Below are 24,223 nucleotides of genomic sequence, written 5' to 3' on the forward strand. Positions count from 1 at the left end.
AAATGGAAAACATCCTGTAAATGTACAGAACTGAGGTACTATATCAATGTTGTGGGGAAAGAACTTTGTAGGGGAAATCCTAGTGGAAAATCAATGATCAAAGCAGCAGAAGTACATCCAGAGGATTGATTCATAGGTTAAGGGGAATTTCCAGGTAAGATATAAGATAGTCAATGCATTTATAGACAATAACCCATTTTAAAAGCAGAAAAGAAAATGATGTCAAGAATAAACTTACATGCAATTACATCTTTTGAATTTGTAGTCTGATGTTTTTTGAGAATCACTTTTCTTTCTCAGGACTTTGCAAAATAGAATCCATCAGAAATAGGAAAAGATTTCTAAAGTTTATCAAATTTCCCATTGCAATGCAACCCAATCTATCTGTCAAACTTTCTGAAGTTGGACTATTAATGATTCAAGAATTTATCCCTATGCTCTCAAACCATTAAGACTGGATCTTTACTTTTTATCCTTGGCACCTGTTTAGTCAGATTTTTCATTGCTGTGACTAAAGGATCTGACAAGAACAATTGTAGAGGAAGAAAAGTTTATTTCGGGTCTCATGGTTTCAGAGTTCTGAGTCCATAGATAGTCAGCTCCATTGCTTGGGGCTTAAGGTGAGGCAAAATATCATGGTGGAAGAGTGTGGCAGAGGCAAACAGCTCACATGATGATCAGGAAGCAGATACAAAATATATACTCCAAAGGTACACCTCCAATTATCCACCTCCCCAGCCACACCTCCTGCCTTCAGCTACCAGTCAGTTAATCCCATCAGGAATTAATTCACTGATTGGGTTAAGGCTTCCACAACCCAATCATTTATCCTTTAAGCCTTCTTGCATTGTCTCACACAAGAGCTTTTTTTTTGGGGGGGTGGGTACCTCACATCCAAAACATAACACACCTTTACTGAGGGAAGATGCCACAGTTTGACTTTGGCACTGCCCATTCTCTAGGAATGGTAAGTTATGGGCAGGACCAAGCTTCGAGGAGCAGAGTCTGAGTTAATGTGCATTTCGAATATTCAGTTGTCCTCTCTATCTTACTCTTATTTTGGGCTTATACGTAACTTCAATGAAGAGTTTTTATCTGTCATGGAAAAATTTTAAAGGTAGATTTGACTGAAAGGGAAACTATTAAGTGTTTCTTTGTTTATGAGAGTGAATCATGGTGCTTCCTTGATTTCAAACATGTCAGGTCTTCCCATCTTTGTATCAACACTAACAGCATCTACCGATTTCCAATTTATTAACAATGACTCCGTAGTGTTCACTAACACAACTTTTATCTCTACATATTTTCTGTAAATCTATTCTTTGAACCAAGACCCACTTTGACCCATTTCTACCTCTATATGTCTTTCTTCACCCAAGATAGGGTAAAAGACCATTTAACCAGAGTTCAGTAGTTAGGGATATGACCACAAGGTGGCAGTCTATTCCAGCTGGTGCAGAATTGGTGGAGGGTTCCTTGCAGTGGATTCTGAATGAATAGGCTTCTTCTCATAGGCTGGGTAGACATTTAAGAGAAGTCACTATAATTGTTAGTGTGAAAAAGGAACATTCTAATAACAGAAGCAGTTCTCCTCAGTAGACTGTAAGTCTGGATTGATCTTAATTGAGAACAATGAAGCTATCTGATCCTGCTTTATTCATGTTCTTGTGGCTGCAGCTAAACCGTGAGTTGTGTATTTGGGGGAAACAGTGTATATTAGCAGAGGTTCTTTAGACGTGGGAGTAAGGCTGGCTTCATGCAGGTTTTCACTAGTCACAGAAGAAAAGGAAAAGTCAGAGGGGTAATCACATGCCAACATCACATTTTTTTCATTTTCTCTCTCCATAGGGTTTAGCAGAGGAGAGAAGGTGGAACAGCATCCTTCTACCCTGAGTGTCCAGGAGGGAGACAGCGCTGTTATCAACTGTACTTATTCGGATAGTACTTCGGACTACTTCCCTTGGTATAAACAAGAAGCTGGAAAAGGTCCTCAGCGCATTATAGACATTCGTTCAACTAAGGAGATGATTCAAATCCGAAGACTCATTGTTGTGTTGAATAAGAGAGCCAAACACTTCTTCCTGAACATCACAGACACCCAACCTGGAGACTCAGCTGTGTACTTCTGTGCAGCCAGTGCACGGTGCTTCCCAGACACCTGCAGCCTGTACTGAAACCTGCCAATGGGCTGCGCCCCATCTGCTTCTTTTGCCGCAGTCTTTCTATAGCATGTGCCTCAATGCAAATGGAAACCAGCATATTAACACTAAATTCATATAGTAAACATGTTAGGTTCATTATGACCCAGTTGCTTAATAATTTTTCTTAATGTTACCTAATGAATTTTCCCAACTTTTTCGTGATATTTAAGGCATACAACATGATCTCTTGATGTACATATTCACAGTGAAAAGTGGACAGTTGGATGAGGAGAGGCATAGAGAAGTCATGGGGGAAGGAATATCCAAATCCAGGTATATTCATGTGATCAGCAATCCTAAAGTTGTGCTTGATGAATTCTTAAGGGGAATTAGAACTGTTTTGCCTTGAAGATGAAGTTACATCTGAAGTCTTAACCGACTCCTCTCATATAAGTAACCCCTTGTGAGCCTTATCATAGTTCCTATTATTGGTGGGTTCTTGACTCTTTAGATATTACATTAGTTATTTTTCTGATTAGAAAATATTACACACCAAACACAGGAAATATGTATGATACAAAAAACATGAAAATGATAATTTTCTACCCAATCTGTTTCCAATATTTGTTCAAAGAACACAGAGAAGTACATATATAGGACAAAGATGTATTAATGTATTAAACCACATAAGGTATATAGCTAATAAAACTGTATTAGGGATTTCTGCCAAATAAGTAAATTTCAGCTGTTTTTGTCAAATACCAAAATTTACTATGGAAGAGAATAGATATGTAATTTGCTTCACTATATATTCACTTTACTATCTATATTCATGCTGAACCATCCTGTTGTAAACCCCAATTATAGATAAAAAATTTGTTTTGAAGAATCCCATTTATTTCCATCTATCTATGCCTGTCTTGAAAAAAATCCATTTTATAAAGATAGTTATATTTATTCATCAACATTTAAATCTATTGCTCCTTTACCTTTATTTGTAGCGTATGTGAAAAAAATCTTTATATGTATTTGCCCATTGCTTTACTCAACTCTTACTGGTGGGTTACAGAAGGAATTGGGTTAATGATCAATTCACAAGTGATTCACTACAAAGCTCTCTGTCTTCATGTCTAGACTGAATCAAACAATATTATCACAAGTTTTTTTGAAATTTTATCTTCTAGTCTTTCTGATATATCAGTGAAAGTAAAGAAACTGTATAAATAAGAAATTCCCTAATTCTCTAATTTCTGGTCAAAGGTAGATGCATTTTAAGAGCTCCCATCTTTTAGAAAAACTTTTTTTCCTATCTTAATGAATTCAATCAGTCATTGGTATGGTGAGGAGGATCCCTCCTGGCTCAGTTATGGATGTCCGTTATCAGCTAATTGGCTTCTTCTTTAGTCTTTAGAATAAATTGGATTTAAAACATGTGAATGAGAGTGGCTGATGTTGTGGCCCCTCCTTAAACTCACTGTCCTCCTGTCCCTCAATATTATCACCAGCTCCTGTCTTGGATAAGGAAGTTGATTGTTATTAGTTCATTTAACATAATGGAGTGAGAGGGAAATATGGCTTACTTTTTATTGTTAAATTTTATGGAGAAAGTATGTTATCATTTGCTTAAATGATCTATCTTACTAAGGTGACAATTTATCCAAAAGAATGAAAGGATGAAAACACACACACACACACACACACACACACACACACACACCTCCAGCCACAGTGTGCAGGGTCAATTTCCTCAGATCCAGACCTACCCCATGGTTGGTGTGTGTTTTCCTTTTGCTTCTGCAACAAACTTGGTGGCTTATAGTCACAGCTGTGTTTTTTCCCTGTCTTGGTTCTGGAGGCCTGAAGTTGAAAGCAGTTCCTCTGGTTTGGATAGAGGTGTCAGTGGGGCTGCAGGGAGAATCTGCTGGTCTCTACAGCTCTGGCGACTGACAGCATTTCTGGGCTGGTGGCTGCTCCTCCAGTCTCTGCCTCCAGAGCCATCCTGGCATCTCCCTCCCAAGGTCAAATCTCCCTCTTCAAGCACACATGAGATTGCTTTCAAATTTCAAATAATCCAGTATATACTCTCTAAAGATCTTAGGATCTTTAACTTAATCACATCTGCATATAAGTTAACTGGCATTCAGGAGCTGATTAATGTTGGTGGTGTTATTTTGCTTCCCAAAGTGGGAATGACTGGGGCTTTTCTCCCACAGTGAGGAAGTAATATTTTGTCTTAGACTGTCCTGTCACAAAAATGGAAAGTATAATCACTTTGTTTTCCTGCAGTTTCAAATAATATTTCTTAGATTATCTATAGAAGAATGAACTCTTTCATGTACCATTCTATCTGTGAACACTCATTTCCAGTGCATCATATTGATCTGTGTAACCATTGCACAATCATGACAAGGACCAGTGTTGTCCCCTCAGAATCTCTTGTGCTCTCCTCTTGTAATTACAGCCTCCCATCCCTAAGTCCTGGCAAACCCCAGTGTTTTCTATTTGTGACTTTACAAAATATACCGGGAAGAGAACCATATAATTAATTCATTAATTTTGGTACTTGGGATTGAACCCAGGGGTGCTTAACCAGTGAGCCACATTCACTGCCCTTTTTATATTTTATTTAGAGTTGCTTAGGGCCTCATTAAGTTGCTGAGGCTGACTTTGAACTCACAATCCTCCTGCCTCAGCCTCCTGAGCCACTAGAACCATACAATTTAAACCTTATGAGATGTCTGAATGTTGAATAAAGGAAGCAAATGTCATTGGGTACACATGAGATCTCCATCTCTGCACCAACCTCAATTGTTTCTACCCCTGAATGTTTTAAATTCCTGTCATTTCATTAAAAAATCATTATCTCAAGTGTTTTTATTTCCTTAGAGATATGATTTGAATTTCTATCAATGCATTCTATTGTCATGTACAATTAATTAGAACAAATAAAAAATTAAATAAAAAATGGAAAAACCCACTATTATGACAATTGATAAAGGAGAGTATCAGTTGAGAGTTATGTCAGTTCATACAATTAGGGTGAATCATTCTTTCTATATAAGTTCAGTTGCACCAACTCTATCTGATTATCAGAAGATAAATTTCTAACATTTAAGTCCAACTTTATTGATCAAAAATCACTTAAGCTCTACTTCTTGAGGCTGGGTTATGAGTTGGATTTTCCAGAAGTGGCACTGAATTCCAACAATTCTTTAGGTTTAATTCACTACAAATGGCTTTGTAGAGCTGAAATATAGCACTAGTGTGGTCATTGCCGCAAGAAAAGCTTATACCTAATCAAATTATTTTATTAGTCCAAGAACAAAGTAGGAAAAATTAGGAATATGTAACATTCTACCATTAAAGTGAGAAAATACTAATTAAGTTTAAGGATTGGACAGGAGATATCACATCAAGTGGTTCCAATCAGCTAGAGAATTCTGTTCTGACAGTCTGGGAGGCACTGTCTACATTGTTCCCTGGCTTGTGTTTCAAAGATCCTGGGCCAGTGTTCATGTTCTGAGGACTGTCTGCTTATGGACATTATATTCAGAAGTTTAGTTAAGATATTTAATGCAAGTTACTTCTTAATTCTTGTGGTTTTAGGATGAATGATGTCATACTTGTTGTTAAATGCAATTAGGATCAGTTCCTTGTACTTTATCTGCTGAATGGATAGTAGACAGAACTTGGCTCCTTTTTCTATAAGTTTCAAAGGCATTTTTTTCTAGAACATTTCATCTAGGTTCAGGCCACACAGAGGCTCGTTAAATGAGAGACCATAAAAGGCAACCTGTTGGCAAGTTGACAAGAGGACTGACTCATGAGTTATTTATCTAGTTAAGTTTATAAAGAATGTAATCTATATAATTTGGGAATTATACGTACCTATTGGTGACTATTTCATAGGAAACCAACAAATGAGTTTGTGTGAGGAGAAAAAGCAGGGCCATGATACTTGGGGGTAACAATGCCTGATATAGGAAGCCTTTGCTTCCAGTTCTGGTGCAGTAGCAGCTCAGAGCCCAGTAGTTCCTCCCTCGCTCTGTCAGGCTCCCCTCCCAGTGCAGAGCTTGGAAACTGAAGAATTTCTTCTGAAGGAAAAAAGCAAACATGGTGCTGTTCAGGCTGCTGCAGCTGGTCATGGCATCAATGTGGCTGGGTAGGGATGGTGCCTGTGGGAAGGGGCCTCCTCTGTGACCCAGGGACTGGGGAACAAGGTACCTTTAAAGAGAGTTTGGGAAAGAGGGTTAGCAGGATGTGTCCCACACCACTTATCCTGGCACCTTCTGATTCTGTCCTTTTCCCTTTAGGATCCAGTTTCGCCCAGAAGGTAGCTCAGGCCCAGCCAGCCGTGTGGGTGCAGGAGAAGGAGGCTGTGAGCCTGCACTGCACCTATGACACCAGTGCCACAAGTTATGGTCTCCTCTGGTACAAGCAGCCCAGCAGTGGGGAGATGGTCTTCCTCATTCGCCAGGACTCTTACAGCAAGGAAAATGCCACACAAGGTCGCTACTCACTGAGTTTGCAGACTGCAAGCAAATCCATCCAGCTTGTCATCCCAGCCTCACAGCTGGGGGACTCAGCGGTGTATTTCTGTGCACTGAGAGGTGACACAGAGGGAGGACTGTTGGAGGCCGTTGTACAAAAACCCAGGGTATGTCTGAGACACTCACCTGGTGTAGGGACCAAGGCAGGGAATGGCCACCCCAGAGAGGATGTGGCCAGGGCTGTGGCAGCTCGTGTCTGGGGCTGGAGGGAAAACACTCCCTCTGAGAAAACCCTCTCTAGGTTCATAGACCACATCAGAGTTATCACTAATCAATGCCATCCATGTTCCTGAATCTTTGGAATGTAGGTAGGCACAGAATTTTTGACACAAGATAGAAAAGGAAAAATCAGCACGATAAACAATTTGTCATTTGGATATAAAATTTATAATGTATTTTAAATAAGGCAGGTCTTCAAATCAGTGTGTTTGTGTGTGTTGTGTGTGTGTTTAAGAAAAATCATGCTGTTTTGTACAATTTAATGAATTTGGTTTAGTTTTGCTCTCCTTGAGTAAAGATACTCATATTTACTTTTTTGAAGCATCTACTACACTAAAGAAAGAAATTAAAGAAATCTTAGAAGATGGAAAGATCTCCCATGTTCTTGGATAGGCAGAATTAATATTGTCAAAATGGCCATCCTACCTAAAGTGCTATACAGATGCAATGCAATTCCAATTAAAATCCCGAGGACTTACTTTACAGAAATAGAACAAGTAACTGTGAAATTCATCTGGAAGAATAAGAAACCCAGAATAGCTAAAGCAATCCTTAGCAGAAAGAGTGAAGTAGAGGGTATTGCAATACCAGATCTTCAACTCTACTACAAAGCAATAGTAACAAAAACGGCATGGTATTGGTACCAAAATAGACAGGTAGATCAATGGTACAGAATAGAGGACACGGACACAAACCCAAATAAATACAATTTTCTCATACTAGACAAAGGTTCCAACAATATGCAATGGAGAAAAGATAGCCTCTTCAACAAATGGTGCTGGGAAAACTGGAAAACCATATGCAACAGAATGAATTTAAACCCCTATCTCTCACCCTGCACAAAAATCAACTCAAAATGGATCAAGGACCTCGGAATCACACCAGAGACCCTTCATCTTATACAAGAAAAAGTAGGTCCAAATCTTCAACAAGTCGGCTTAGGATCAGACTTCCTTAACAGGACTCCCATAGCACAAGAAATAAAAGCAAGAATCAATAACTGGGATAGATTCAAACTAAAAAGCTTCCTCTCAGCAAAGGAAACTATAAGTAATGTGAAGAGAGAGCCTACAGAGTGGGAGAAAATCTTTGCCACTCATACTTCAGATAGAGCATTAAGTTTCAGAATATATAAAGAACTCAAAAAACTCTACACCAAGAATACAAATAATCCAACCAACAAATGGGCTAAGGAAATGAATAGACACTTCACAGAAGAAGATGTACAAGCAATCAACAGATATATGAAAAAATGTTCAACATCTCTAGTAATAAGAGTAATGCAAATCAAAACTACCCTAAGATTCCATCTCACCCCAATTAGTATGGCGATTATCAAGAACACAAGCAACAATAGGTGTTGGAGAGGATGTGGGGAAAAAGGTACACTCATACATTGCTGGTGGGTTTGCAAATTAGTGGAGCCACTCTGGAAAGCAGTATGGAGATTCCTCAGAAAACTTGGAATGGAACCACCATTTGACCCAGCTATCCCACTCCTTGGCCTATACCCAAAGGACTTAAAATCAGCATATTACAGAGATACAGCCACATCAATGTTCATTGCTGCTCAATTCACAATTGCCAGACTGTGGAACCAACCTAGATGCCCTTCAATTGATGAATGGATAAAGAAACTGTGGTATATATATACAATGGAATATTACTCAGCCATAAAGACTGATAAAATTATGGCTTTTGCAGGCAAATGGATGAAATTGGAGAAAATCATGCTAAGTGAGATAAGCCAATCTCAAAAACTAAAATTGGAGAATATCATGCTAAGTGAGATAAGCCAATCTCATAAAACCAAAGGACAATGATCTCGCTGATAAGTGGATGATGACACATAGTGGGGGGTGGGAGGGGTTAGTGTTAGGGTTAGGGTTAGGGTTAGGGAGGGTGGCAAGAATGGAGGAAGGAAGCACTGTATAGAGGGAAAAGAGGGGTGGGAGGGGTGGGTGGGAAGGGAAAAAATAACAGAATGAATCAAACAACATTACCCTATGTAAATTTATGATTACACAAATGGTATGCCTTTACTCCATGTACAAACAGAGAAACAACATGGATCCAATTTGTTTACAATAAAAAAAATTTAAAAAAAGAAAGTATCTACTGTACTACAAGCTTTGTGCTAAGAGTTCCTTCCATCTTCTCAACAACTCTCACATGGAGGAGCTCCGTTTGCATATGGAAAGTTTACTGTGTCTAATCCTAACCCTTCACATCCACAAAAAGCTCAGTAACTAGTAGCTCTTATAGGGATATGTGGAGGACCCACTCCGGAGACCAAAACCTCTTTACAGGTAGGTATAGGATCATTTTCTCCTAAAATAGTCATCATCCTTTAAAAATATTAAATTCCCACTTCAACTATAGTATGTGCCTGCATCTTTTTCAGTTTTATTGTTCTATTTGTTTCATTCTATGTCAATCTCAGAAAGTAGCAAATTTTATTACCTCTTAGGGTAAATTTCTCCTCTGTAGTAAGGTTTAGCATGAAGATGTTAGTAAATATTGTAGTTATTTGCAACATAAATGTCTGCCCCAATTTTTTTGTATACATTAACCTTCCTCAAACCAAATGAAAAAACATACAAAAACCAAAAAATGCCTCAAAACCAGAAAGTTGAAGTTACATTTATTGACACATGAAATATCAACTTATCTTGTTATTCAGGAAGAGCTAATATTTTCATTTATAAAGGATCTTTTATGTTCTTCAATTATATTTTTAAGTTTTATTTATTTTTGATTGAATTTTTCTCTGTTGTAGCATATTCATTCATGTATATTGATTTTATAAAAAATTTTGTTTTCTGGGTTCATTTTTACCACTATTCTAAATACAAAGAAGGCTATTTAAAAAAGTCACAGAGGTCACAAACCTAAGATTTTCTCCCTTTCAAGTTTTGATTAATTTTCTGTGTGTACATACCACCTAGACATGAGATTTTATATCATGAAACTATCCTTAACTTAATCTAATGCTTAAAATGATAGCATGCTGAAAGTATTATTTCTTGAACAGAGTTGTACTTACTTAAATTAAGAACTTAAAAAAGGTAGTATATTAACAGAACAACAACTTGATTTTTAAAAACTCTATTCAATTATATATACATTTATCTGCAATACTCATACTAAATAGAACCTACTGTGTGACAAATTTCAGCCTGAGTTCTTGTCCCACTTACTTGTCTTTTTACAGCCTTTATCACAGAGGAGCTCAGTTTCTACACTCTTTACCTGTCTGGCACGAATCGTATCCATAAATGGTTAATAATTATTGGCTCTTAGAGTGTCATATCAAGGGGAAGAGTGTAAAATCACTCTTTTCTCTGCTTTTCTGCTTTTCTTCACTTCTCCAAAATCATTCGATGCCATCACATGGTTCATTGTGCACACCCAGGCTTCTGTGCTCCATCAATATCAACAATACCAAACCTTTATTCTCTCTGATTTTCTCCTTCACCTCTAACCCCACTTTCTCATGCCCTAAAATTGGGTTGGTGGTGTTTGAGTGGTTGTCTGATCCTGTATTGTAACTTCTTATTATATTTGTGTTTGGAAAGCAGAGATGTGGATAGAAGTCTTAAAGGAAAGAATCTTCATGATTTTTTTAAAAAGTATTTTAAATTGTGGTAAAATATACGTAACATGAGGCTTTCCACTCCACCATTTTCATGCACACACTCCAGTGGTATTGATTACGCATAGTCATGCTGTTGTGCAACCACCCTTCTGTGCAAAGCTTTTTACTTTGAAAAACTGCAACCCTGTGCTATACTGTTTTTTTTTTTCCAATGCAGCATCATCCCAACCTATTCTGTATTCTCATCAGATATCAGAATAGAATTTGTCATTAATTTTCCAGAGTTTCTAAAATAGTTCTGAAAAGATAGAAAAAGCTTGCACCTGTATAAATACGAGGCTCTTCCCAAACTGCCCTCAACCCCTCATAAAAGCCGCAAAGAATTTACGTCTTGTCTCTTATTTTATCTGTAAAGGCCAGGTGGCTGACCCAAAAAGCAAACTTAAAGATAATGACGACCCTCCTCTCAGAGGTCAGGGAGACCCAGAACTTAAACTAACATGCTTTACAATTTTATATGTTAACCAATTAAAAGAACACTGTAAAACTGCTTGCCTTTCATTATAAAAACCCTCTAACCAAGGGCTCTGGGCCTCTTAGCGTCACCGGTTACCAAGTGCGCGGTTACCAGGCTCGAGCTTGCTAATAAATGACTCTTTGTTGCTTGCATTGATCATGGTCTCTGGTGGTCTTTGTGGGGTCTCGAGCCGCTGGGCAGAACAGTTCTGTTTTAATTTCTGGTCATGTGACCGGGAAGGCTGGTGGAAGGGAGGAGAGAAGTGGTATGTGAATTCAAAATATTTGGTCCTGGATATCTTTTTCTGTCTTTAAAATGATAATTATGAGTGCATATTACTATATAACTTCTATAAATTAATTTTTTTTCTGTGTGACATTTCTATAAATGAATATATTGTGCTTCGACCACGACCACTCTCTTTTACTTTCCCTATACTCCATCATCAACCCCATCATGCTGGTCTCCCTCATCTTCTTAGTAGTCACTCTTCTACTTTCAAGTCATTTCTTTTTATTCTGTAATATGAGAGAAACATTACAGTGGAGTGTAGGCTTAGCCCCTGCCTGTGTGGGCTTCTGGTCTTTGCACAAGTGAAACAGTGGGGTATAAGAGATTGATCTGAGATCATTCTATATGGATTCAGTGCCTTAAATTTTGGTGTTTCTTCTGTTTAGGATTCACAATTATTACTTTTCAATGATTCTGAAATTCAAGAACATATATGTATTGATTAGATAGTCTTACTTTCCTCCCTGGCAAGTTTTATTAAAAAGATAAGGTTCCTTACAATTGAATTTATTTGAGAAAAGGAAGTATGATCTTTCTGTGGTGATTTCTCAACCAAGACCCCCTATTCATTATTTTCGTTCCATTTAACACATATGAATTGCACACCTAATAAATTTCAGGCACTGCTGCACATGTGGGTATAGTACTGAAAAATGCAGTCTCCCTCTGCAATGACTCGATTTCTTGTTACCTTCCTTCTTTAAACTCAAAGCACTTTAATGATACTGCATTGGATTGTGGTTGGTCAATAATTGATGCCTGAGAGTATAAAGGGCTGTATTAAAATTCACAAGACAATCGATATCTTCTGGGCTACAGACACAACTTGATATGTTCTTCTTAAGAATTTACATATCAGGTAGAGTCCTAAGTATAAAGTAGATCTTAGAAAATACGATAGTTGTCCCTTAGATTTACAAGGGCCACTTGAAGACTGATATGTGCTTATAAATGAGGTCAGGGATGAGGACAAGGTTCTGACTTCTGGAAGGAGTCCAGGAAATCATTCTCCCCAGTTCAGTCCCTGCCCACCAGGGGGTGCAGCTCCCTAACACTAGCTCAATCCTGTGTGAACTGCAGCTTTAGGCTCATCATTTCACTATGACTTCAACGTTCCTCATGTTAAGAATCAAGAACATTATTTAGTTGACTCTAAAGATGAATACTTCTCCAGGTTTAGTGACGGTGATGCTCTTGATACTTGGTGAGTAAAATATCTTTAAAAATTTGACACTTTCTTCTATGATGTTAGTAAAGTCTTCAGTCATATATTTATCTAAGAGCTTCTTCCAAAGGTAACTCATATCTCTTCCTCTTTCCAGGAAGGACTCATGGAAACTCAGTGACCCAGACAGAAGGTGATGTGATCATGTCAGAAGGGGCTTTGCTGACTATAAACTGCACTTATTCAACCACAGGGTACCCTTCTCTGTTCTGGTATGTCCAATACCCTGGAGAAGGTCCACAGCTTCTCTTTAGAGTCTCAAAGGCCAATGATAAGGGCAGCAACAAAGGTTTTGAAGCCACATACAAGAAAGATCCTTCTTCTTTCCACTTGGAGAAAGCCTCTGTCCAAGAGTCAGACTCGGCTGTGTACTACTGTGCTCTGGGTGACACAGTGGCAGAAACTGCAGGGGGAGCTGAGCACAAACTCTGAGCAGCAACCAGAGGCCTGGCTGCTGAGTGTCTGCCTCTGGGATCCACTCTGGTTTCAGCACAGTCTATTGTCTGTGCCACCCTGTTCTGTGGTTGATTCAAATTATTCAACTGATCAGAGCAATGGCAGAATAAGGAGTAGACATCGCCTACACTCAGCTGTTTACTAGTGAAAGTTAAAACAGAGGCTGCCAGTGTTAATTTCTCATGCAGGGCCAAAGTAATTTCAAGGTAAAACCACTCAAACAATGAAGAGTCTCTTTGCTCATCCTTGTAATCAAAGCCCAGATCCCATGTGCTGTTCCAGGTCACCCTGGTAGACATTGCTGTGGTTCATTATAATTTTAGAGAGAAAATGTGGTAGAGAAGGTGGCATCTGCATAATGTCTCCTAACAGAGTGTGGAAAGAGAGGTGATGGGAGAACTAGAGAAAACCAAGATTACTAATAGAAAAGGAAGGAAAGAGAAGAGGGAGGAGGAGCAGACCTCACACACAGCAACAGTGCAGTGAGAGGAAGGGACTTTCCTCAAGCAGAGGAAGGGCCTCTCTTTTGGTGAATTAGATGGTGGACTTTGGCGGATGTGCGAAAGAAGGGAGGGAACAAATGCACAAAACAAATGACTCTCTCTAAATGATAAGTAACCATGGTCAATATATAGCTTAGATTGCTTTCTAAGAATGACTCAGGTGAGTGAGCTTGCAGTGCCTGTGGAAGGTTAAACATAGATCTTTATTCTCTATCCTCATGCAACTCCATTAGAAAGGCAGTGAAGAATCTCCAAGGGGCATAAACACTCAGAACATAGAAAAGAAGCTGATGGCAGTGATGTCAACCGAGTTTTAGAGGGTGACATATTTATGGAGAGATTTGTATTGCAGGCCAAATGAAGATGGAAGCTGTAGCTCATGAGAGAGAAGCCACCAAGCAGCATCACTTGTGTTGTGCTGTGCCTTCATGGAAGGTTTAGGAGTCAGAAGTGCCAGTTACCCTCAAATCATTAGAGAAGGTGGTGGTGGTGTGTGTGAGTGTGTGTGTGTATGTGTGTGTGTGTGCGCGTGTGTGTTTGTGTTGGGAGAGAACTTGAAAGAGAGGATGGGAAAAGAGGACCTAGTAAGACAGTGTAGTAGTAACCATCCCCCATGCTGTCCACCACTGCCTGCTGAGCAAGAAAGGCCCACTTCCCAAACCCAGCAGAATATTGGAAATGTCTTCATGAATCAAAGAATAGCAAGAAGGGAAAAAGTCAAAAGAATTCTAGGAGAATATGCTAATCAATACTCAATATAAGGAAATATCATGTTGTTCAAGAAAAGGCTCATACTCAGATTAGTGTATGCAGTTCACAAAATTGTCCACCATATAGGTTTCACTCTCCTATCCTATTGATAGAGGAGAAGAGGTAGAATATCAGTTTTTCCCAAACCATATGCATTTGCACATTTTTTGCCTTTTCTTTTCAACTAGACTTTCTATTTTGTATGTATAACTCATTCAATTATAAATCAGATGAAATTTCATTTAGCATTTTAAGTAATTTACATGTTGTGCACATTGTCCATTCATATATCTGCCCATTTTTGATAGTATTAGTATCTCAGTTCTTCTCATCCAACTTTGTTCCACCGATCACATGTTTGCAAACCCTCATCCCCCTCCCCTTTTTTTTTTAAGACTTAGTGTTTTTGAATGTTTAGATTATAGCAAAATGAAGAGGAAGTTGCAGAGATTTCTCACATTCCCACCCTGGCCCACTCCTGCATTCTCTATTATCAACACCCTCCCCAACAGTGGAACACTTGGTGCCACCAATAAACTACAGTCCCACATCATTGTTGCCCACAGTCCCTTGTTTACATTAGGGTTCACTTTGGTGTCCTATCTCAACGGGGTTTGGACAAACACATAAAGACATAAATCTACCATTTTAGCGTTATAGAGATACTTTCATTTTCCTAAACCTCCTCAAATTTGTTAGGATGATTTGTTCTCCAGTCTTAATTCTTATGGGGATATCAAAGACAAGGGAACATTTTTATTTAGGAAACAAATGTCTTAACGCATTGAGTGTTAAAATGTTGAAGATAGTTTGCCTATATACTTTTGGTTCCAGATTGTCTTTGTGATGTTTCATATTATAGGATATTGAAATTTTACTCTTTTATTAGTTTAATAAGGCTGTTATAACAAATTTCCAGGCTGTCTGTTTCAAACAATGGAGATCTGTTTTTTCCTAGTTCTGGAATCTGCAGGTCTAAGATCAGTTTTCCTGTGTATCATTCCTCTGAGACTTCTCTCCTTGATGAGCAGGTGATGGCTTCTCACTAGTCCTCATGTGGTCTTCCTCTGAGGATGCACAAGTCTGTGTCCAATTTCCTCTTCCGCTAAGATCTCCAGTTATGTGATGTGGAATCCACCTATGACTTCACTTTATGTTTGTTACTTCTTTAAAGACCCCGTCTTAATGCACTTCATGTTCTGAATGTTCTTAAGGTCAGGGCTCCCAACATTTTCAATGGGACACAATTCAGTCCATAATATCCCTTGGAGTGCTTGTCTATGTCTCCCTGACCCAACTTTCTATGGATTTCTGAGCACACAACAATAGTTCTTAAAACATTCCAATATGTAAAATAATGGAAGTAGGGGGACGAGTGCTAAAAATCTAAATACTGTTATTTGGATGTGGCTTCTTTTTTCTCTGCTATCTTATTAAATGGAATTTTCTCATTTTTAGTTTCCTCTTTTCTAAAGTGAAGTCTTCAATGATTCAGGTTTTTTTCTTCCTATTTTTTTTAACCAATTCTGGTTTTTGTGTGAATGTGATTTTTTTTTTCAGCCTTTCCTCCCCCTGTGGTCACAGATTGTGCCTCTGTAGGAGCTAATACTGTAGTTGAGTCACTTGCTGTTGTTTTCTTGCACACCTCCTTCTCCACCAGAATGAGCCTGCTCATGGGACATCTCTGGTGGGCGTGGTGGGTTTAGTGGATGTGGACAGGGAACATGGCATTAGTCCATGCACACAGGGGAACCAGGAAGAATTTCATCCTATATGTTGTACTTTCTTGGTTATTTCACTTTATGCTTTTTCACAAAGAGTATGTAGCAATATTTTCAGTTTTGATTCAATCTGTTAATCTCTTTTTAGATATGTTTTGATTATCAGTAGTTTTGGAATGAGTTGCTTGGTATACTCTTGTTTTTTCCTTTTCTTTTTTCAAAGTGTGTTTTGTGTTGCATTGATAAATCTTCATTTATCAATTTTTCATTTTTTAAATTTTATTTATTTTTATTCTTTTATCGTAAACAAATGTGGTACAACTTGTTTCTCTGTTTGTACATGAAGTAGAGGCATACCATTTGTGTAATCATACATTAATTTTTCATTTTTTAACATTTTAGAAAATGTAAAGAATATTTCTGTTCTTCCATTTTTCTGATAATTACACTTAAATTATGTATGTACATAAATACACGTGTATCATCATACAAACACTATGTATTTTTTCTATGCCCTATGTTATTATTATTTCTCTTTCCACAGTGTTATTCCCCTGCATTTTGTCCTTGCATATCCTACGTCTTCCCTAGCTGATAGACTGTCTTTAGAATTATCTCAGTGACTGGTTGATGGAAACTACACACCAGCTCTATATAGGACAGTAAGTTCAGAGTTTATCTTATTAGCTGAAAAGCTATAGCTCCAATGCACAAATAAGAAAATCAATAAAAACAAAAGCCATTCACACAATCATCAGCACATGAATTCACTCTCTTCCTCCTACAGGCCATTGTGCCAGGACTTCCTCCTTCACTGATGCTTTTCACCTGCTGGTCACATGAACCTTCCTTTTAATTCCTCGTCATCTCTGTATATAGAAAAAATGGCCACATGTGAATAAGGAGGAATGCCTTGCACAGTTTACTGCCTTGTTTAATTTTATAGCAAATAACCAAAACCTTGAGTGTCATCAACAGGAGAAGGGCTGCACATGTGCCATGATGTGATGCAAGGCAGCAGCAGAACCTATCTGTGCTAACTGAATACGACCTGCAGGATTTATTAATGAGTTCATAGAGCAAGTTTCAGAAAGTTATGCACAAGATGTATCATAGGGTATCAAGCAAAAAGCCATTAATGAATATTAATGAAATATTGTCTGTTGTTTCACATATTTGGCATATGACAGTAGATCTATAGTAATATACCTGGGAGTCTCACCTGCAAATCGAAAGATGAGGGATAAGTTGGGGTGATGAGTGGTAAAAGGTCCAGTACTGTAGGGGAAGTCAGGGGGGACTTAGGGCCATGTGTAGTGTTTTATGACTTTCAATAATTCTTATATTCATGGATTTTTCATTATATTAAATCCAATAAAAAGTCATCAAAGCCATCACAAACAGTTATACATATTCTTCTCTATCCTTCGCATAACAAGGCGGGTGTGGGAGGAGTAATTGTTCACTTTTTTCAGAAGAATTTGTGAGAGAATCCCATAGAGAAGTGCTTCTTCTGTATCTGGGATCATGCGCCTTCACTTAACCCTCCTCTCAGGGTCCTACACTTTTACAGATATGTGTATTTTTGCCTTTTCCAGTAGAGTTTAACTGTGTCTCCTCCCTGTTAAATATACTTATTATTCTCTCCCAGTAAAATGTGAATGAATGTTCGTGGATTTATTTTGAGCCAATTGGAGATATCAAATGAATAGTGTAGCATAACTACTAATTTAGTTTATAATGCAGTCTGCAAGCTGGGCATGGTGTAGCAGGCCTGTGATCCCAGAGGCTCAGGACACTAAGGTCAAAGGATCACAAAGTTCAAAGCTCGCCTCAGCAAATTAGTGAAACCCTGTCTCAAAATAAGGATCACTCAAAATGGATCAAGGACCTATGTGTTAGACCAGAGACACTGTGCCTAATAGAAGGAAAAGTAGGCCCAAATCTACATCATGTTTTGTTAGGAACCAACTTCCTTAACAAGACTTCTAAAGTGTAAGAGATTAAATGAAGAATGAACAAATGGGATGGAATTAAAGTAAAAAGCTTCTTCACAGCAAAGGAAACAATCAAGAACTTGAAGAGAGAGTCTAAAGAATGAGAGAAAATGTTTGCCACATTCACCATACATACAGCATTAATCTCCAGGATAGATAAAGAATTAAAAAAACTTAACACCAATAAAACAAATAACCCAGTCAACATATGGCTAAGAAACTGAACAGCACTTTACAGAAGAAGAAATCTGAATTGCCTACAAATATATGAAAAAATGTTCAACATCTCTAGTAGTTAGAGATATGCAAATTAAAACTGCACTGAGATTTCATCTCTCTCCAGTCAGAATGGCAATTATTGGAGTACACGTAACAGTAAATGTTGGTGAGGATGTAGGGAAAAAGGTACACTCACATATTGCTGTTGGGACTGTGTAAATTGGTGCATCCTCTCTGGAAAGCAACATGGAGATTCCTCGAAAACTTGGAATGGACCCACCATTTGACACAGTTATCCCACTCCTAGGTTTATACCCAAAGGACTTAAAATCAGCATTCTGTAGTGACGATGCCACATCAATGTTTACGGCAGGTCAGTTCACAATAGCTAAACTATAGAACCAACCAAGGTGCCCTTCAACAGATGAATGGATAAAGAAAATGTGGTGTATATACATAAAAGAATATTACTGAACCATAGAGAAAATTGAAATTATGGCATTTTCCAGTAAATGGATAGAACTGGAAACTATCATGCTAAGTGAAATAAGGCAATCCACCCCAAACCAAAGTCTGAATGTTCTCTCTGATATGCAGATGCTAATTCATAATAAGGGAGGTGGGTAGGGAAGAATAGAAGCACTTTGGACTACACAAAGGGGAATGAATGGAAGGGAGGGGGAATTGGAAGAGAAAATATATTAGAATGAACCTGACATTACTTTCCTATGTTCATGTATGAATACGTGATCAATATAATTCCATATCATGACTAATGGGAAGTTGTATTCCATATATGTGTAATATGTCAAAATGCATTCTACTGTCATGTGTATCTAAAAAAACAAATAAAATTAAAATGAAAAAGAAAGGCTCAGGGGTTGGGCATCCACTAGTATAAAAAAAAATGGAGTAGTATCCAGTAAATTCCATAAAATCTTATCAAAAAAATCTTTTTGGGGGGAGCAACTGAGTTTTGAATCCAGAAACGTGTGTCATTTGTTCTACCACTGAGCTACTTCCCCACTTGTGAAAGTGGTTAACTTTTTTTCCCATTGAAACTTGGCATTTGTTTTGTTTTCTGACCATCTGCCTTTCCCACACCAGAGACCATTCAGTGAGTGGGGCTGGGTTGACTGACTGCTGAGGACTAGGTTGGTCTTCAGTGGCCTATGTGGATGGAATCAGTCCACCAGGGGGCACTGCAGATTTCAGGAGGAACAACTGAGGATTCCCAAAGAGGAGACCAGAGAATCTGAACCTGTCAGATGATAGACAGCAACAGGGCAGGTAGTGTTGTGGTAAGTTCATCTCTGGTCTTCAGCTCTGCCATTCTTCATAAAATTTCAGAAAGCTGGAGACCATATCTATATTTATTGGATCTCTTATATCTATAAATCCATTGGAAGGATGATTTTCTGAGCACATGTCTTGGGTTTGGAATTTTACTTGGCATTTGAGGATGAAGGTCTGTTAGAAAATATCTCCAGTACCTGGTTTCAATTTTTTGTTTCATTATAGAAATTGCCAAAAAACACTGAGGTAGAGATTATTTCTATACTCTTGATAGCCAATCTTTTTATATATTGTCTTTGAGACTAGAAGGAACAAGAATAAATGGGTGAGAAGAAAAGGTGAACAATGAAGAAGAAGAAGAAAGGGAGAGGACAATATTGACTTGGCCAGCATTGTGGCCTGCAGGGTGTGGGGGAAAAGTTTGGACAGCAGAAGGAGAGAGGTAGAGAATAAAATACAGTTGACACCATATGCGTGTCTTGTTTTCCTTTAAACCAGTGAAACTCTTGTTGGGAATATTTTCAATGCACACGAATATCTGCATTTCAAGAAATGGTTTTAATTTCCAAATACTCATTGCATGCTATCAAATAATTTTCCTTGATCAGAATTTTCATATAATTGATATGTGAAATTCCCCGGTAAGCACATAATGTAAGGAAATGGCCTTACTCTTCCTGTGATTCTTCAAGGCTCTATTTAATCCAGGTGACACAAAGGTTATTCCCTAAAGGGTCGTTATCCTTTTTCATATATTTCCCCACAAACTTCTCTTACAGCAGTTGTTATAAGAAAAAAAAAAACACTTTTATCTTCATCCATCAACCTCCTACATCTACACTGTCCCCACACAAACTAAAAAACAAAACAAAAATAAAACCACTTTTATCTCCATCCACCTGAAACAAGGCCCCCTACCCCTGCACTGTCCTCACACAATTCTGGAGCCACCACCACAGTCTCCTGGACCACTGTGGGTGGAGCTCCCTGTTAGGGGAAGGACAGAGCTCAGATGTGACTGGGGCTCAGTGAGTCAGTGGGACCTGCTGCCTGGAAGAGCAAGCTTGTCTGGCCCCAGAACTGACACCTGCAGAGCAGGGAGAAGGCCCCCAGCACCCAGGCCAGCAGCCATGCAGAGGAGACTGGGGGCTCTGCTGGGGCTTCTGTGGGTGCAGGTTTGCTGTGAGTTGGGTTCATCCTGGATGGGGCTGGGGGTGTTCTAGGGCTGACAGTGTGAGGGAGGGCAGGGGGAGCTGAGATGAAGCTCACTCCCTGTCCTCCATCCTCAGGGGTGTTTCCTGGGACATTCTATAGATTTGTAAACTGGTCATTGATTCCCCAGTGACATCCTCTGTGTCTGCTTTTCTCTTTCTAAGCAGGGGTGAGAGGGCAGCAGGTGGAGCAGAGTCCTTCAGCCCTGAGTCTCCAGGAGGGAACCAGTCATACTCTGACCTGCAATTTTTCTACTACCATTTACAATGTGCAGTGGTTCCGACAGAATCCTGGGAGTGGCCTCATCCGTCTGTTTTATGTGACTTCAGGGACAAAGCAGGAGGGAAGGTTAAAGGCTACAGTGTATTCTAAGGAGCGCTACAGCACCCTGCACATCTCCACCTCCCAGCTGGAAGACTCAGGCACCTACCTCTGTGCAGTAGAGGCACAGTGCTCCCAGGGGACCCGCAGCCTGTCCCCAAACTGCAGCTGCACCTGCAGCCACAGCCTCTGCCTCAGGAAGGACTTGGCCAGCAGTGTGTGCACAGCTGTGGGTGTTCTGATTCACATCCTAGCACTGTCACCTCTGCTAACAGGAGACTTCATCCCACTTGGGTTGAACCTTTTTCCTCCTAGAAACCCTTTGCAGGAAAAATTTCTAATAAGGAAGCATTGCAGCAATTGATAAGAATGTCAGAGCCCCAGATATTGTTAAAACCGTTCCCCTGACTGAGCTTATAAATAGCATCTAAATTACCTTGATGAAAAATGCTTGGGGGGTTTCAAGATGGCGGACTAGATGGTGACTGAATTTCATGTTGCTCCAGGACTCAGGATTCAAAAGAGGAGATAGTGAGAGACTTGGGACCAACTCAAAGCCGCCAGGTGAGTCTCTCTTGTTGGGGAGGTGTCCTGGATGGGGCGGTAGCCCCGGAACGCAGGGAACTTTGTGAAGAAGAGTTGCCCGGCGAGATGCCCCTCCACCCACTGGAGCAGTGAACTCAGACAACTGGGATCATTGTAGAGGAGGTCGCTCAGCACAGCGCTTGGACTCGGAGCAACCACTGGGGCTCCGGGCAGCTGCCTGAGGAGGAGCTGCGTGGTGAGCTGTTTGGACTCAGAGCAACCACTCCTGAACACCAGGGCCTACCCGGAGGAGGAGGAGGAGGAGCGCAGCGGGTCGCTTGGTCTCGGAGTGACTGCACCAGAGCTACAGGCAGTTGCCAGAGGAGGAGCTGCGTGGCGAGCTATTTAGACTCAGAGCAACTGCTTCTGAACACCGGGGGGCTGTCCAGAGGAAGAGGAGGAGCGCGGCGGGTCACTTGAACTAGGAGTGACTGCATCAGAGCTCTGGGTGGCTGCTCAGAGGAGGAGGTGAGAGGTGAGTTGTTTGGACTTAAAGTGACCGCTCCTGAACACCGGTGGCCTGCCCGGAGGATGAGCGTGGTGGGTCACTCGGTCTTGGAGTGACCGCTCCTGAACACCTGGGGGGCTGCCTGGAGGAGGAGGAGGAAAAGGGCAGGTCAATTGGACTCCGAGTGACTGCCTAGGGCTATGGGCAGGTGGCAGGAGGAGGAGATGGAAAGTGAGTTGCTTGGACTCCTAGTGACCGCGTCGGAACACAGGGTGGCGGTCCGGAGGAAGAGGCGTGTGGCGGGTTGCTGGGACTCGGAGTGACTGTACGAGGCTCCAGGTGGCTGCTCAGAGGAGGGGCTGCATAGCCAGGCGATTAGGTACAGAGCAGGGTCCCAGGACCTAGGCAGCTTCTTGGTGGAAGAGCCGTACAGAGACACGCTTAGGGCGGAGCGAAGTTTCCAGGAGTGTGGGCAGATTCTCTGAGGAGAGGCAGACTAAGGAGACTCGTCTGTGACGGGTGAGGCTCCCAGGCCCAGGAGGTAGGTCTGGGCCCCTGGGAACGTTGCGTAGGAAGGCTGCTCAGCCCAGGTGGTAGTTGTAGATTGAGGGGAACCTCTAGGAGGGGAACTGAACAGCGAGACCTCCCCACTGGGTGAGTCTTCTCTGCCGGGTGAGGTTTTCCCACAAGGACAGTAAAACCAGAGACACAGGCACAAACAGGCCTTGCCTCAGCCCGCAGCCTAGGTCCCCATTGGATGACCATTGGTCAACAAGTGGAGGCACTTCTGCCCACTATCAGGGAATATACCCAGCCTGAAGGTCAGCACCCCTAGAGAGGCAGCTTCTTCGTGGAGCTCTGCATTATCGACCTCCTCCAAGACTTCAGGCTACTGAAGGATAAGAGGGGATATACTAGCAATCTTCAGGGACATTATAAGTTGATAGAGGAAATCTGCAATATCTTAGCGGTCCACTGATACCTGAACAATGTGAGAAAACAAGGGAAGAAAATGCCCCAAACAAATCTAGATGTCACATCAATAAAATCCAATGACAACATGGCAGAAGAAATGACAGAAAGGGAGTTCAGAATGTACATAATTAAAATGACCAGGGAAGCAAACGAGATGAAAGAGCAAATGCAGGCATTGAATGATGAGATGATAGAGCAAATGCAGGCATTGAATGATCACACCAATCGACAGTTAAAAGAGCAAATACAGGAAGCGAAAGACCATTTCAATAAAGAGAGATATTGAAAAAAAAAAAAAACAGAAATCCTTGAAATGAAGGAAACAATAAACCAAATTAAGAACTCCATAGAAAGCATAACTAATAGGATAGAACACCTGGAAGACAGAACCTCATATGTTGAAGACAAAATATTTAACCTTGAAAACAAAGTTGAACAAACAGAGAAGATGGTAAGAAATCATGAACAGAATCTCCAAGAACTATGGGATATCATGAAAAGGACAAATTTGAGAATTACTGGGATTGAGGAAGGCTTAGAGAAACAAACCAAAGGAATGAACAATCTATTCAATGAAATAATATCAGAAAATTTCCCAAATCTGAAGAATGAAATGGAAAATCAAGTCCAAGAGGCTTATAGGACTCCAAATACACAAAATTACAACAGACCCACACCAAGGCACATTATAATGAAAATACCTAACATACAAAATAAAGACGGAATTTTAAAGGTTGTAAGAGAAAAGAACCAAATTACATTCAGGGGGAAACCAATATGGATATCAGCAGATTTTTCAATCCAAACCCTAAAAGCTAGAAGGGCCTGGAATAACATTTTTCCAGCCCTGCAAGAAAATGGATGCCAACCAAGAATCTTATACCCAGCAAAACTTACCTTCAAATTTGACGATGAAATAAAATCCTTCCATGATAAACAAAAGCTAAAAGAATTTACAAAAAGAAAGCCAGCATTACAGAACATTCTCAGCAAAATATTTCATGAGGAAGGGATGAAAAACAAAGAAGCAATTCAGCAAAGGGAGGAATTATCCTAAAGGAATTGTCAAATAAAGGAGGAACCAAGTTGTGTCAAAAAAAAATAAATAAATAAATAAATGAAACAAATGACTGGGAGTACAAATCATATCTCAATAATAACCCTGAATGTTAATGGCCTGAATTCATCAATCACAAGAC

The 24,223-nt window shown here is 39.9% G+C and overlaps 3 gene segments (V, D, J or C); all 3 read left to right on the forward strand.

The window, feature by feature from the left end:
• Window positions 1-1,542: 1,542 nt before the first annotated feature.
• On the forward strand, window positions 1,543-2,174 carry LOC124976521 (T cell receptor alpha variable 13-1-like). The segment is given in 2 exon segments: window positions 1,543-1,684; window positions 1,849-2,174. Coding segments are annotated over 2 exon segments (378 nt in total).
• A 4,035-nt stretch (window positions 2,175-6,209) lies between these two features.
• LOC124976522 (T cell receptor alpha variable 14/delta variable 4-like) lies at window positions 6,210-12,662 on the forward strand. The segment is given in 3 exon segments: window positions 6,210-6,303; window positions 6,455-6,798; window positions 12,639-12,662. Coding segments are annotated over 3 exon segments (417 nt in total).
• A 7,872-nt stretch (window positions 12,663-20,534) lies between these two features.
• LOC124976524 (T cell receptor alpha variable 22-like) lies at window positions 20,535-21,380 on the forward strand. The segment is given in 2 exon segments: window positions 20,535-20,665; window positions 20,863-21,380. Coding segments are annotated over 2 exon segments (570 nt in total).
• The last annotated feature ends 2,843 nt before the right edge of the window (window positions 21,381-24,223 follow it).

This window comes from Sciurus carolinensis, chromosome 2 (assembly GCF_902686445.1).
Source record: "Sciurus carolinensis chromosome 2, mSciCar1.2, whole genome shotgun sequence".
Taxonomy (NCBI): Eukaryota; Metazoa; Chordata; class Mammalia; order Rodentia; family Sciuridae; genus Sciurus; species Sciurus carolinensis.